Genomic DNA, 15,457 nt, shown 5'->3' on the forward strand with positions numbered 1-15,457 from the left:
TACAGAGACCTGTAGAAAAAACAAAGAACAGAGTAACCAACTCTGGCTTTCTATACCTAGGGCAGCAATATGTTAGGAAGTTGTAAGTTTGTGCTTACTTTGTTTCCCAACTGCTTAAAAGTCACCACTACTCTGCTGCAGAGATTGATGTGGACACAGCTTAACCCCAAATCATTGCTTGCAGGGAAAAGTATACAAAAAGGAATTAATATCTTCAGACACCAAGCTTCACCTCCTCCATTGACAGAGGCAAAGAGAATTACTGGGGATTATGGGTAGGGGAGTGATATTTAACAGCCTTGCTGTGGTGCTCTTTACCTCCTTCTGCTGGCCAGGAGTGATATTCCCCACTAGTAATTGATGACATTGTGGACTCTCCATATCTTAGGAAAGAAAAATTTCAAGACAGGAAGCACTACATCAGCACTATTCAATAGACACTCATTCACTATCAAACAAGCAGCAAATAGCCACACCAGTACTGAAACATATCAGCAGAGGTTATGGAATAGGAGTATATTGTAGAGCCATAAAGGGAGGCAAAACACAAGTCCCTGCGACCAATTATAGAGGGTTTATGAAAAATTTCCCATGAGGTGAAAATGATAAACCCCATATACATACCTCTTACAAACATTGTACTTTGAGGGGAAACTGGGCCTCGATATAGACTGAAAACCCCTTTCTCTGAAAAATCAAATGCACAGCTTCATTCTTCAACAACCTCCAGCAGAGGCAAAGTAAAGACAGAGGCATGTGTGTTTTTTTTTTTGTAGAGCTCTTAGGGGTTGGGACTCTTTGCCTCCTCCTAGTGGCAGAGAAGAGTAATTCCCATGAGTAATGGATTGTAGACTCTCACTATGAAAGAAACTAAATCACAAGATCATCGATGCAATCACGTGATTTAAAGGCCAGAAATGGTTTACGGAGGACTGCCTACGATACTAATCATGCCCACAGTTTAAATTTCCATTTACTCAAAAGGAGGAGGCTGCATGACGCCATTTATAATGTAGGATGTTTCATGCTGTCCTAACGGTGTTAAAGCCCAGCACTGTTAGAATGGCATAGAACATTCTAATGACGTGAAGCGGTCAATTCTTTAACTGTAAGATATGGTGCAAGAATACGAAACAAGTATGGAGGTGTGGTTAATTAAAAAGACAAAGTCACACATTTAATTAAAATATAGTTTTTATTAGTTTTTAATATAAACATGAGAAAGCAAAACCTCCTGAAGATTTAACATTGGTTTTAGAATAAAGCTTCAGATAACCAATTAGCTGCTTGGGAAATCACACACATCAGTGCATCTCTATATAACAAATTTAAATCCAACTATGGAGCAAACACACTGAATTGTGTGTGAGTATTTAAAGAAATAGTAACTCAGGACACTGTAAAACAGTAAACTAATAGTAACTAAAAACCAGTAAGAACTTGGCGCTCTTAAAGATCATCTTATTCTGAAATGTTGACATTGTTGTTGGTAAAATTCAACACATTGCTTGTTGGCCGAGGTTTATGCTTCTAATATCTACAAAAAATATCTCAAAGCTAGCCCCAGTGACTATCAGTAGTTGGTCAATAATGCTCACATTTAATAAAAGTGCATGCTAATGAGGTTTTTACATGGTCGAAATGTCATGGAGTTTGTATTTCTTTAAATTAGAGATTTTATATACCCCTGTGTTTGGGGGCAGCTAATGGACATAGTTTTAGACATTCTTTGTTCATATTTTCCCAACACAATTACAGGACAGGCACTTTTCAGGCACAGTCTCTTATTACCCAACTATCCAGCCTGTGTACATGTAAATGCATTTCCAAAAGATTGAGTTAAAGGGACATGAAGCACAACATTTTTCTTTCATGATTAAGAATACAATTTTATATAACTTTCTAATTTACTTCTATTATCAACAAAGGATATGAAGAGAATGAAGCAACGCACATGGATGAGCTAACACGATGCATTTATGTGCAGCCACCAATCAGCAGCTCCTGAGGCTATGCTTTTCAGCAAAGAATACCAAGAGAACAAAACAAATTAAAGTAAAATTAGAAAGTTGTTTAAAACTGCATGCACTATATGCATCATGAAAGAAAGAAAAAAATGGCATTCATGTCCCTTTAAACTTTCATCAGAGGATATTAGTGCATTCTGTTTGAAACAATGTTATACGTATAGTCACACCCCTGCCCAATTGTATTCTCTTATTCATGAGCATTTTATTTTGAATTCCATGTCCTTTAATCAGGTGACCAATATATCAATGGTACTGCTCTTAAAATATATAGAGCTAATTTGTGTAGACTGCAGGCAATTCTACGTTTGACTAGCAAAAGTTAACTACATATAGATCTATCATGTCTGAGAACCACAAATATAACATGTCCAGAAAAGATGCAAACATTTAAAGCTGAAACTAACCGCATTATTATACTGTAGTGATGGAAGTTCAGTACAAACTTGAAACTATACACTTTTAGCAGCAAAGAGGTTAATGCAGGTATTTTAGATTAATATTCTGTTTGGTTAATTGGATGTGTAAGTATCAGAGGAAAACATATCATTATTGAATTATACTACTCATAAGATTTTATTTTTTTTCAATTTGGGAACTGTTTTATTAACAAGCGGTAACCAGCTAGTTTCAGGTGTAAATTTAAACAAAAAGCATTGAAGAAAAATTGGCTTGTGCTGTATTACAAAATATAACAATAATGTAGTCATAATGGTGAAAAACATTAAATAAATCAGAGTAGCATTCCAAGTAATCTGTATCATAATAATACATAAATAACAGGACTCTCCAATCATTCGTGGATTTAAAAGACATTGGAAACATTTGTCGTTTTCCTACAAGCGATTTACAATCTAGTTGACTGATGCAATCTGCATGTTTTCAATCTCAATTTCAGGCAGTCATTTTCTGCAGTGGGCTGCTGTGGAGCATACAGTTACTGAATAAATATGAATGAAGGAACAGTGTGTTCAAGGAACATGGGTGCACACAACAAATAAAATGTGTTTACTGGTTATAAAAAAAAAAAACACACCAATAAATTTAATCATGAGATTTGCATCTTTAAACAGTGGGAGAAACAAACAAGCAAGGAATACTTTTTGTTGAGAAATGATCAGGGAAGTTTTCATTTTCTGCTATTTTGTTAATATGAAAACTTGGATATGAACCAGTGCTCCAAAATTATACACTGTGCAACCAACAATTGGTGGCTTATCTTCTAACAGATACACATTGTTTAATGTAGATCACAGCCATTTATCCTCAGACAAGCTTGCGGTTCTGAGACATTCTAACCTGAGCAGAGCACACTGTCTGAGATGCACTCATCGAGTGTTTATGTGCTGAAGATATCACACAGGCTCTGAGATTAAAAAAAATACACATTTTCTATCTGGTTATATTTATTTTCATACAACAAAATACACAGCTTACTTAAAGGGGCATTAAAACAATCCTTTCTTCGTTGCCACCTAAATCTAGACATTTACCTTACATGAAAAGAAAAAAAAAACCCCAACAACAAGAAAAAACTTATTTGTTAATATTTTTGAGGGTACTTTTTTGCTTATCATCTAGTCAGCAGTCTATCCCACAAACTGGTTTCGCCATACGAAATATTTTTTATATGTACAGGTCTAGAATTTAACATCCCTTTAAGTGCAGGGTCTGGTCACATAAGCTGCGTCAGAGACTCTAAGAACAGTTTAATCCAAATGTTAAACCTTCATATTGGAGTATTAAATAAAATCAGAGCAGTACTGTTTTTTTTCCCAATAAACATATTGATGGAGTGGGGATTAAAATCTACACAATTGTGATACCAAACAGTTCAATTAGTAAAAATAATAAAGATAATATTACAGATGTAGCACCAGATGCAAACCTTCTAAATGCACCAAAATGGGATTTGCTTGCATTATTGATTCAAGCCAAAAAGCTACAAACCTAGATTTATAGCCAAGAACAGATTATTGTGCCACATCTGTAAAGAACATTAAAATAGGAAGTTATATGAATTTAATTGCATGTACATAAATGTATGAGTTACCATAATACATGCAATGGGAGTAGGTAAAAATCATATGAATTCACCAAAAAATAAAAACTTGAAAGAGCAGTATCTGAGCAAACTACATAACAGCCAACTTTGCATAGCTTTCCCTGGCTGCACAGCTCTATAGAACAGTAATAAATTGTAATTTTTAGCTAGCAGGGTCTTCGTATCTTAAAGATGCATATTTTAAGGGGGAGCACCATTATTGATGAGAAATTCAAACCGTTGCTTTCAAATGGTGTCAAAAAACAATTTTCCATGCACAGCCGCCTGCCTTTCCACACAACTATTTCTTGGCTGTTTCTCTGGCAGGCTACAATGAAAAATTGCACCAAGTAGTATAGCATTCAAATAAATGACACAAATTCAAAAGAATTCTAAATCTAAAGCCCCGGCTTTCTGAGGCCTTTCTTCTGCCTCATCCCCTTTAATGCTTCTTCATTTGCTCCAACATGAAAGGTTTACATTAACATTTACAGAGATATGCAGAACAACTTAAATAGAAAAAGAGGGTGGGGAGGAAGAAAGGAAGATTTATAACTGCACACACGATTAGTGTTTCAGATCTAAAATTGAAATCTACATAGTGTTAAAAAGTCTGAGTTCACAGCTATAGGCCTACATAGTAAGCAAACAAATGGAGGTGGGAGAAGGATGGCAGAGAGAAATGGTAACCGCTGATGCACCACTTCTTATGCCAAGGAAGGAGAGTGCGCTCCTCTCAGCAGGTCCTCCTCTGTTCCTCCTCTTTCTTGAAGGGCTTGCTGGATTCCTTGCTTTCACCTCCTGTGCACCTCTTGACCCCCCACAGCCCTCTCGCTGGAAGACAGCAGAGCCTCACTGCCAGCTTGGGATAGTGTAGGAGAGCATGTGGGAAGTCTGATGGTGCTTGTGTGTCACACCTGTTTTGTAGCTGCGCTTGGCTCCTGGTTGTCCTGCCTCAAGAGATGATGGCATGTGAACGCCGAATGCCCACAAGGTTATCAGCACTGATAGACCTTCTCATGGCAGCCTTAGAAAGGTCTTTGTATTTGTCCTCACACAACCTGGAGATAGCCTGTGGATAAACATTAAGTAAAAGTAAGTAAACTCATAGTAAAAAGGCAGATTTGTGCAACTATGGGCTGGAAAAACAATTTATGTAAGAACGTACCTGATAAATTAATTTCTTTCATATTGGCAAAAGTCCATGAGCTAGCAACGTATGGGATATACAATCCTACCAGGAGGGGCAACGTTTCCTAAACCTCAAAATGCATATAAATACACCCCTCACCACACCCACTATTCAGTTTAACGCATAGCCAAGAAGTGGGGTGATAAAGAAAGGAGTAAAAAGCATCAACAAAGGAATTTGGAAATAATTGTGCTTTATACAAAAAAATCATAACCATTATAAAAAGGGTGGGCCGCATGGACTCTTGCCAATATGAAAGAAATGAATTTATCAGGTAAGTTCTTACATAAATTATGTTTTCTTTCATGTAATTGGCAAGAGTCCATGAGCTAGTGACGTATGGCATAGCAATACCCAAGATGTGGAACTCCACGCAAGAGTCACTAGAGAGGGAGGGATACAAATAAAAACAACCATTTTTCGCTGAAGAAAAATAATCCACAACCCAAAATATAAGTTTAGTCTCATAAATAAACGGAAACAACTTAAAACATAAGCAGAAGAATCAAACTGATACAGCTACCTGAAGAACTTTTCTACCAAAAACTGCTTGCGAAGAAGCAAATTACATAAAAATGGTAGAAATTAGTAAATGTAAGCAAAGAGGACCAAGTTGCTGCTTTGCAAATCTGATCAACTGAAGCTTCATTCCTAAAAGCCCACAAAGTGGAGACTGATCTAGTAGAATGAGCTGTAATTCTCTGAGGCGGGACTTGACCCGACTCCAAATAAGCTTGATGAATCAAAAGCTTTAACCACGATGCCAAAGATACAGCTGAAGCCTTCTGACCTTTCCTAGAACCAGAAAAGATAACAAATAGACTATAAGTCTTCCTGAAATCTTTAGTAGCTTCAACATAATATTTCAGAGCTCTCACAACATCCAAAGAATGTAAAGATCTCTCCAAAGAATTCTTACGATTAGGACACAAGGAAGGGACAACAATTTCTCTATTAATGTTAGAATTCACAACCTTAGGTAAGAATTTAAATGAAGTCCGCAAAACTGCCTTATCCTGATGAAAAATCAGAAAAGGAGACTCATAAGAGAGCAGATAATTCAGAAACTCTTCTAGCAGAAGAGATGGCTAAAAGAAACAACACTTTCCAAGAAAATATTTTAATGTCCAAAAGAATGCATAGGCTCAAATGGAGGAGCCTGTAAAGCCTTCAAAACCAAATTAAGCGTCCAAGGAGGAGAGATTGATTTAATGACAGGCTTGATACGAACCAAAGCCTGAAATAAAACAGAAAGAGCAGAGATGTGTCCCTTCAAGGAACTTGCAGAAAAACCCTTATCCAAACCATCCTGAAGAAACTGTAAAATTCTAGGAATTCTAAAAGAATGCTAAGAGAATTTATGAGAGGAACACCATGAAATATAAGTCTTCCAAACTCGATATTAAATCTTTCTAGAAACAAATTTACAAGCCTGTAACACAGTATCAATCACTGAGTCAGAGAAACCTCTATGACTAAGCACTAAGAGTTCAATTTCCATACCTTCAAATTTAATGATTTGAGATCCTGATGGAAAAACAGACCTTGAGACAGAAGGTCCGGCCATAATGGAAGTGGCCAAGGTTGGCAACTGGATAACAGAATAAGATCCACATACCAAAACCTGTGAGGCCATGCTGGAGGCACCAGCAGCAAAAACGATTGCTCCATGATGATTTTGGAGATCACTCTTGGAAGAAGAACTAAAGGCGGGAAAATATAAGCAGGTTGATAACACCAAGGTAGTGTCAACGCATCCACTGCTTCCGCCTGAGGATCCCAGACCTGGACAGGTACCTGGGAAGTTTCTTGTTTAGATGAGAAGTCATCAGATCTATTTCTGGAAGACCCCACATCTGAACAACCTGAGAAAACACATCTGGATGAAGGGGCCACTCCCCCGGATGTAAAGTCTGATGGCTGAGATAATCCGCTTCCCAATTGTCTATACCTGGGATATGAACTGCAGAAATTAGACAGGAGCTGGATTCCGCCCAAGAAAGTATCCGGGATACTTCTTTCATAGCTTGGGGACTGTGAGTCCCACCCTGATGATTGACATATGCCACAGTTGTGATACTGTCTGTCTGAAAACAAATGAACGGTTCTCTCTTTAACAAAGGCCGAATCTGAAGAGCCCTGAAAATTGCATGGAGTTCCAAAATATTGATTCGTAATTTCGCCTCTTGAGATTTCCATACCCCTTGAGCTGTCAGACATCCCCAAACAGCTCCCCAACCTGAAAGACTCGCATCTGTTGTGATCACAGTCCAGGTTGGATGAACAAAAGAGGCCCCTAGAACTATACGATGGTGATCTAACCACCAAGTCAGAGATAGTCAAACATTGGGATTTAAGAATATTAATTGTATAATCCCTGCACCATTGGTTCAGCATACAAAGCTGGAGAGGTCTCATATGAAAACGAGCAAAAGGGGATCGCGTCCAATGCTGCAGTCATGAGACCCAAAACTTCCATGCACATAGCTACTGAAGGGAATGATTGAGACTGAAGGTTCCGACAGGCTGCAACCAATTTCAACATCTCTTGTCTGTTAGAGACAGAGCCATGGACAAAATCGATCTGGAAACCTAAAAAGGTGACCCTTGTCTGAGGAATCAAAGAACTTTTTTTGGTAAATTGATCCTCCAACCATGTTTTCAAAGAAACACTAGTTGATTCGTGTGAGATTCTGCAGAATATAAAGACTGAGCTAGTACCAAGATATCGTCCAAATAAGAAAACACCGCAATACCCCGCTCTCTGATTACAGAGAGTAGGGCACCAAGAACCTTTGAAAAGATTCAAATACAAATTGGTAATGCTTCTCTAGAAAAGAAAATCTCAGAACCTGAAAATGATCTGGATGAATCGGAATATGAAGATATGCATCCTGTAAGTCTATTTTGGACATATAATGCCCTTGCTGAACAAAAGGCAGAATAGTCCTTATAGTCACCATTTTTAAAGTTGGTACTCTTACATAATGATTTAGAAATTTCAGATCCAGAAGTGGTCTGAATGAATTTTTCTCTCTTTGGGACAATGAATAGATTCGAATAAAACCCCAGAAACAGAACTGGCATGATTACCCATGAAAACACCAGGTCTGAAACACGCTTCAGGAAAGCCTGAGCCTTTACTGGATTTGCTGGGATGCGTGAGAGAAAATATCTTCTCACAGGAGGTCTTACTCTGAATCCTATTCGGTACCCATGAGAGACAATACACAGAATCCATTGATTTTGGACAGAATTTATCCAAACATCCTTGAAAAATCTTAATCTGCCCCCTACCAGCTGAGCTGGAATGAGGGACGCACCTTCATGCGGACTTGGGGGCTGGCTTTGGTTTCTTAAATGGCTTGGATTTATTCCAATTTGAAGAAGGTTTCCAATTGGAAACAGATTCCTTGAGGGAAGGATTAGGTTTCTGTTCCTTATTTCGTGGAAAAGAACAAAAACGGTTAGAAGCTTTAGATTTACCCATAGGTCTTTTATCCTGAGGCAAAAAACTCCCTTCCCCCCAGTGACAGTTGAAATAATAGAATCCAACTGAGAATCAAATAATTTATTACCTTGGAAAGAAAGAGATAGCAATCTGGACTTAGAAGTCATGTCAGCATTCCAAGATTTAAGCCACAAAGCTCTTCTAGCTAAAATAACTAAAGACATAGATTTAACATCAATTTTGATATCAAAAATGGCATCACAAAAAAAAATGATTGGCATGCTGAAGCAAGTGAACCATGCTAGGCAAATCAGAATCCAATTCTTGTTGTGCTAAATTTTCCAAACAAAAAGTTGATGCAGCTGCAACATCAGCCAAAGAAATTACAGGCCTGAGAAGATGACCCGAATATAAATAGGCTTTCCTTAGATAAGATTAAATTTTCCTATCTAAAGGATCTTTAAAAGAAGCACTATCTTCCATAGGAATAGTAGTACGTTTAACAAGAGTAGAGATAGCCCCATCAACTTTTGGGATCTTTTCCCAAAACTCCAATGTAACTAGCGGCAAAGGACACAATTTTTTAAACCTTGAAGAAAAATAAAAGTACCACCAGGCCTATTCCATTCCTTAGAAATCATATCAGCAATAGCATCAGGAACTGGAAAAACCTCTGGAGTAACCACAGGAGGTTTATAAACAGAATTTAAACGTTTACTAGTTTTAATATCAAGAGGACAAGTTTCCTCAATATTTAATGTAATCAACACTTCTTTTAATAAAGAACGAATATACTCCATTTTAAATAAATAAGTAGATTTGTCAGTGTCAATATCTGAGGAAGGATCTTCTGAATCAGATAGATCCTCAGAGGAGGATAATTCAGTATGTTGTCGGTCATTTGAAATTTCATCAACTTTATGAGAAGTTTTAAAAGACCTTTTACGTTTATTAGAAGGTGGGATGGCAGACAAAGCCTTCTAAATAGAATCAGGCAATGTACTATTACTGATGGACACATTCTCTGCATGTAAAAGTTTATCATGACAACTATTACAAACCACAGCTGGAGATATAATCTCCACAAATTTACAACAAATGCACTTAGCTTTGGTAGAACTGTTATCAGGCAGCAGGGTTCCAACAGTGATTTCTGAGACAGGATCAGATTGAGACATCTTGCAAATGTAAGAGAAAAAAACAACATATAAAGCATCTATCAACTATCAATTTCCTTATATGGCAGTTTCAGGAATGGGAAAAAAATGCAAACAGCATAGCCCTCTGATAGAGAAAAAAGGCAAGAGGCATATAGGAATGGGTTTTTAAATAATGAAAATATTTGGCGCCAAGTATGACGCACAACACAAACAGAAAATATTTTTTGGCGCTAACAACACCCGGAAAGGACACACTCGCGTCAATGAAGATGCAACTTTGTGAAAGGACTCGGCGTCGACTAAGACTCCGGAAATGACGAATTTGCGTCATCGAACGTAACTTTGCGCAAAAAATGACGCAATATACTTAGGCATTTTGCACCCTCGCAAGCCTAATTCTGCCCGTGAAATTAAAATGACAGTCAATTGAAAAAAAAGACTATACCCCAGGTAAGAAATAAATTATTCCTAAAAAATGCATTTCCCAGATATGAAACTGACAGTCTGCAAAAGGAAATATACTGAAACCTGAATCATGGCAAATATAAGTACAATACATATATTTAGAAATACATAAAGTGCCAAACCATAGCTGAGAGTGTCTTAAGTAATGAAAACATACTTACCAAAAGACATCCATCCACATATAGCAGATAGCCAAACCAGTACTGAAACGGTTATTAGTAGAGGTAATGGAATATGAGAGTATATCGTCGATCTAAAAAGGGAGGTAAGAGATGAATCGCTACGACCAATAACAGAGAACCTATGAAATAAATCTCCCGTGAGGAAAACCATTGCATTCAATAGGTGATACTCCCTTCACATCCCTCTGACATTCACTGTACTCTGAGAGGAATCGGGCTTCAAAATGATGAGAAGCGTATATCAACGTAGAAATCTTAGCACAAACTTACTTCACCACCTCCATAGGAGGCAAAGTTTGTAAAAACTGAATTGTGGGTGTGGTGAGGGGTGTATTTATAGGCATTTTGAGGTGTGGGAAACTTTGCCCCTCCTGGTAGGATTGTATATCCCATACGTCACTAGCTCATGGACACTTACCAATTACATGAAAGAAACATGTAATTTATGCTTACCCGATGAATTTATTTATTGACACGGTGAGTCCACGGGATCATCAATTACTGTTGGGAATATCACTCCAATCCAGCAGGAGGCGGCAAAGAGCACCACAGCAAAGCTGTTAAGTATCAGTTCTCTTCCCACAAACCCCATTCATTCGACCCAAGGAAAGGAGAGAAAGGAAATAACACAAGGTGCAGAGGTGTCTGAGGTTTATATAAACAATACTGTCTGAAAAACAGGGTGGGCCATGGACTCACCGTGTCCAGAAATAAATTTATCAGGTAAGCATAAATTTTGTTTTCTTTCCAACGACACAGTGAGTCCATGGGTCATCAATTAATGTTGGGAATCAATACCCAAGCTAGAGGACACAGCTGGTAAGGGAGGGACAAGACAGGTAACCTAAACAGAGGCAAAAGTATCAAATTTATAGAATTTTAAAAAAGTGTGCAAAGAAAACCAAGCCGCAGCCTTACAGATCTGTTCTACAGAGGCCTCATTCTTGAAGGCCCAAGAAGAAGACACCGCCCTAGTAGAGTGAGCTGTAATTCTCTCAGGGGGCTGCTATCCAGTAGTCTCATAAGCCAAACGAAAAATACTTCTCAACCAGAGAGAAAGAGAAGTGGCAGTAGCTTTCTGACCCTCACATTTCCCAGAAAAACAAACAATGCAGAAGACTGATGAAAGTCCTTCGTAGCCTGCAGATAAAATTTAAGAGCCCGCACAACATCTAAGTTGTACAAGAAAAGTTCTTTATGAGGAGGAGGATTAGGAAAGAGAGAAGAAACAACAATTTCCTGATTAATATTTCTGTCCGAAACAACAATCTCCAAGCAGTCAGCTTCAGAGAACCAAGATTTGGATGGTGGAAGGGCCCCTGAAGAAGGTCCTTCCTCAACAGAAGTCTCCACGGAGGTAGAGATGACATTTCTACTAGATCCGCATACCAGATCCTGCTAGGCCATCCAGGAGCTATAAGAATCACTGATGCTCTCTCCTGCTTGATCCGAGCGATGACTCGTGGAAGGACAGCCAACAGAGGAAAAGCCAACCTGAAGTTCCAAGGAACTGCCAGAGAGTCTATCAGACAAGCTTGAGGATCCCTCGACCTTGAGCCGTATCTTGGGAGCTTGGCGTTCTGACGAGACACCATCAGATCCAACTCTGGTAACCACCATTTGGTTGTTAACCTGGAAACACTTCCGGATGTAGCTCCCACTCTCCGGGATGGAAAGACTGTCCGCTCAGAAAATCCGCTTCCCAATTGTCCACTCCTGAAATGTGGATGGCAGACAGAAAGCAATTTTGGGCCTCTACATACTGAATGAACCGAGCCTTCTCTTTCATGTCTAAGGAACTCCGAGTTCCTCCTTGGTGGTTGATGTAGGCCACTGAGGTAATGTTGTGCGTTTGGAACCTGATGCACCGGGCTAGGGCCAGTTGAGGCCAAGCCGTCAAGGCATTGAAGATCGCTTTCAACTCCAGAATGTTTATGGGTAGAGCAGATTCCTTCTGAGACCAAAGTCCCTGCGCCTTCAATGAGTCCCATACTGCACCCCAACCCAGCAGGCTGGCGTCCGTGGTCACAATTACCCAAGAGGGTAAAATATGTCCCCTGGCACAGATGTTCTTGAGACAGCCACCACAGTAAGGAGTCCTTTGTTGATTGATCCAGAGCTATTCTCTGAGATAGATCTGTATAATCCCCGTTCCACTGAGCGAGCATGCATAGCTGCAGAGGTCTCAAATGGAACCAAGCAAACTGAACTTTGTCCATATAAGCCACCATCAACCCGATTACCTCCATGCATTGGGCTACTGATGGTCGTGTCGCCGACTGTAGGGGGACAGGCAAGCGGACAGAATCTTGGCTCTTCTGACCTCCGTCAGAAATGTTTTCATAGCTAGAGAGTCTATAATCGTTCCTAAGAAGGTCACCCTTGTAGTCGGAAACCAGAGAACTTTTCCCCAGATTGATCTTCCAACCGTGGGAAAAAAGAAATGCCAGTAAGATCTTTGTATGAGATTCTCATTAGTAGGAACTCCACAGTTTTATGGAAAAATATTCAAATTTACCTTTTATTATTACAGTCTAAAACTGACAGCTCGATTTCACTGTCATCTGCTGCCTACACAAAAAATTAAAAACACATCTCCATCATGTGAATTATCTCTTGTAGCTATATGATGGTTTTAGGAGCAAACTAGCTGCCAAATCAAAATTCTCGCACTGTTGTAAGGTAATTTACTTAGCCTATTAAATGGCTTGCTTAACCTGACAATTGCTGTGTGATCATTAATGCTTTTTTTAGCAGTTAGATTTGCTTATGTTCGGTGTGAGCTGTATATCACAATGCTGAATGATAGCCTGCTACACAATATTTATTAATCTCTAAGAGGGGTTATCTACTTAGCCCGGGGGTATATGAGGTTAAATGTGTATATTTCAACTTGGTATCACACACTCATTACTCCATTGTTATTGTGTATCATGTTTGAACATTTCACTTAGCCTTATTGTTGGCTTGCTTAGAATCACACCCTTGTAGAGTCTTTGTGTGTGTGTGTATTTATATTCGAAATTAGATTTGACCCCTCTCTTGAATATATCACAGGTGCCACTGTGGTTATCTTGTTCTAGATTATCAAATAATCCCTGAAAGCGGTTTTGTCTTATACTGGGTATGAAGGTACCTGATAGTGTGTCTTTGGTATTCAACTACTAGTTGTCTGAACATACATAATACTAATACGGATACCGGATTGAAATACTCAGTTTCTCTGTTAATACCTTGCTGTCTTATGGATGACTTGATAAAATATCTTAGCATAGTTGTTTATGAAGCAATAAACCTATAGCCCAATATTACTTAAGGTTTATTTGGCATATACTGATATAGTTCATTTTCCACTGTTAACTGGAAGTAACTTATTTGGAGCTTCGTTCAATAAAGAGGTCTCTGTCCTCTGAGGAAGCGTATGGGAAATGCGGCGTCAGGGGTTTTCTCATTTTAAGTTGCTCTCCATACTTGTGCTAATATATCATTGATGTAGTTTTAATATGTGGTGGTAAATTATTTAGTAAACAGTGCTCGGCGGATAGCTCTGAGCTACTCACAGTAGAAATTCAGTAACAGCTGTTATATACTTCTTTATACAATAATCCCCAAGGGGTCAAAAGTGATTACAAAATAGTGAAAAATAGCGGTATGTAAAAGGTATATGGCACCATGGTATTCACATGTTGCATAGACTAGGAGCCGTAAGACGGTAGCTAACAGTATTAGCGTACGGACTGGCTTGTTAAATATTTCCACATTTGTACTCAAAGAAGACAAAACCATAGTCTGAATGTGATGTAGCAATGGTTAGCATAATTTCAAGGTATTAATAGGTAATATACACACTGTTTAACAGAGGATATCCTCTTATACAGAGTATGCACACAAGATTCAGCTTGCCGTCAGAACCAAGGGGTTAACGTACCAAAACATAGTGCTATATACTTAAGGTATCTTATGTTTCACAAAGTAACATCGAAGTATTCATGAAGCATTTTTTCTACACACATAAAATATTGGATACTTCATTCAGCAATGTCATAGGATTTAATCAGTAAGAACAATCTAACGGTACTAAAAGGTAATCCATCCTCTGTTTATAAACAGAGGAAACTATAGCAAACTCTGGTTTGAACATCCAACGTTCTAACCTTATTAAGTAATCTCTCATTAAAACACACAGTATTAAAAAGGTAATTTTGACTTTATCTCAAGGACAGAGACCTCTTTATTGAACGCAGCTCCAAATAATTTACTTCCAGTTAACAGTGGAAAATGAACTATATCAGTAAATGCCAAATAAACCTTAAGTAATATTGGGCTATAGGTTTATTGCTTCATAAACAACTATGCTAAGCTATTATTCTCTACACAGTACTGATATGAGGATATAACAAATAATATAACAATATTTTTATTTAGCTAAACTCCTTACAAGTACTTTGTAAGATTTTGTGACCCAACATAGGAGGTAAAATTAAATACAGGTAATGATACTGCCTTTATCGATATTTTATCAAGTCATCCATAAGACAGCAAGGTATTAACAGAGAAACTCTGAGTATTTCAATCCGGTATCCGTATTAGTATTATGTATGTTCAGACAACTAGTAGTTGAATACCAAAGACACACTATCAGGTACCTTCATACCCAGTATAAGACAAAACTGCTTTCAGGGATTATTTGATAATCTAGAACAAGATAACAACAGTGGCACCTGTGATATATTCAAGAGAGGGGTCAAATCTAATTTCTAATATAAATACACACACACACACACACACACACAAAGACTCTACAAGGGTGTGATTCTAAGCAAGCCAACAATAAGGCTAAGTGAAATGTTCAAACAACATGATACACAATAACAATGGAGTAATGAGTGTGTGATACCAAGTTGAAATATAAACATTTAACCTCATATACCCCCGG

General features: G+C 38.2%; 1 protein-coding gene across 1 annotated transcript in view; it reads right to left on the reverse strand.

Annotated features, from left to right (window-relative positions):
• Positions 1-1,176: 1,176 nt before the first annotated feature.
• Positions 1,177-15,457, reverse strand: part of CCNYL1 (cyclin Y like 1) — a 201,419-nt gene continuing 187,138 nt past the window's right edge. Inside the window, exon 10 of the mRNA XM_053698631.1 lies at positions 1,177-5,143. Coding sequence (XP_053554606.1) covers positions 5,027-5,143 — 117 coding nt within the window. The 3' untranslated portion in view covers positions 1,177-5,026. The remainder of the gene's footprint in view (positions 5,144-15,457) is intronic.

Source organism: Bombina bombina, chromosome 1, assembly GCF_027579735.1.
Source record: "Bombina bombina isolate aBomBom1 chromosome 1, aBomBom1.pri, whole genome shotgun sequence".
Classification (NCBI taxonomy): domain Eukaryota; kingdom Metazoa; phylum Chordata; class Amphibia; order Anura; family Bombinatoridae; genus Bombina; species Bombina bombina.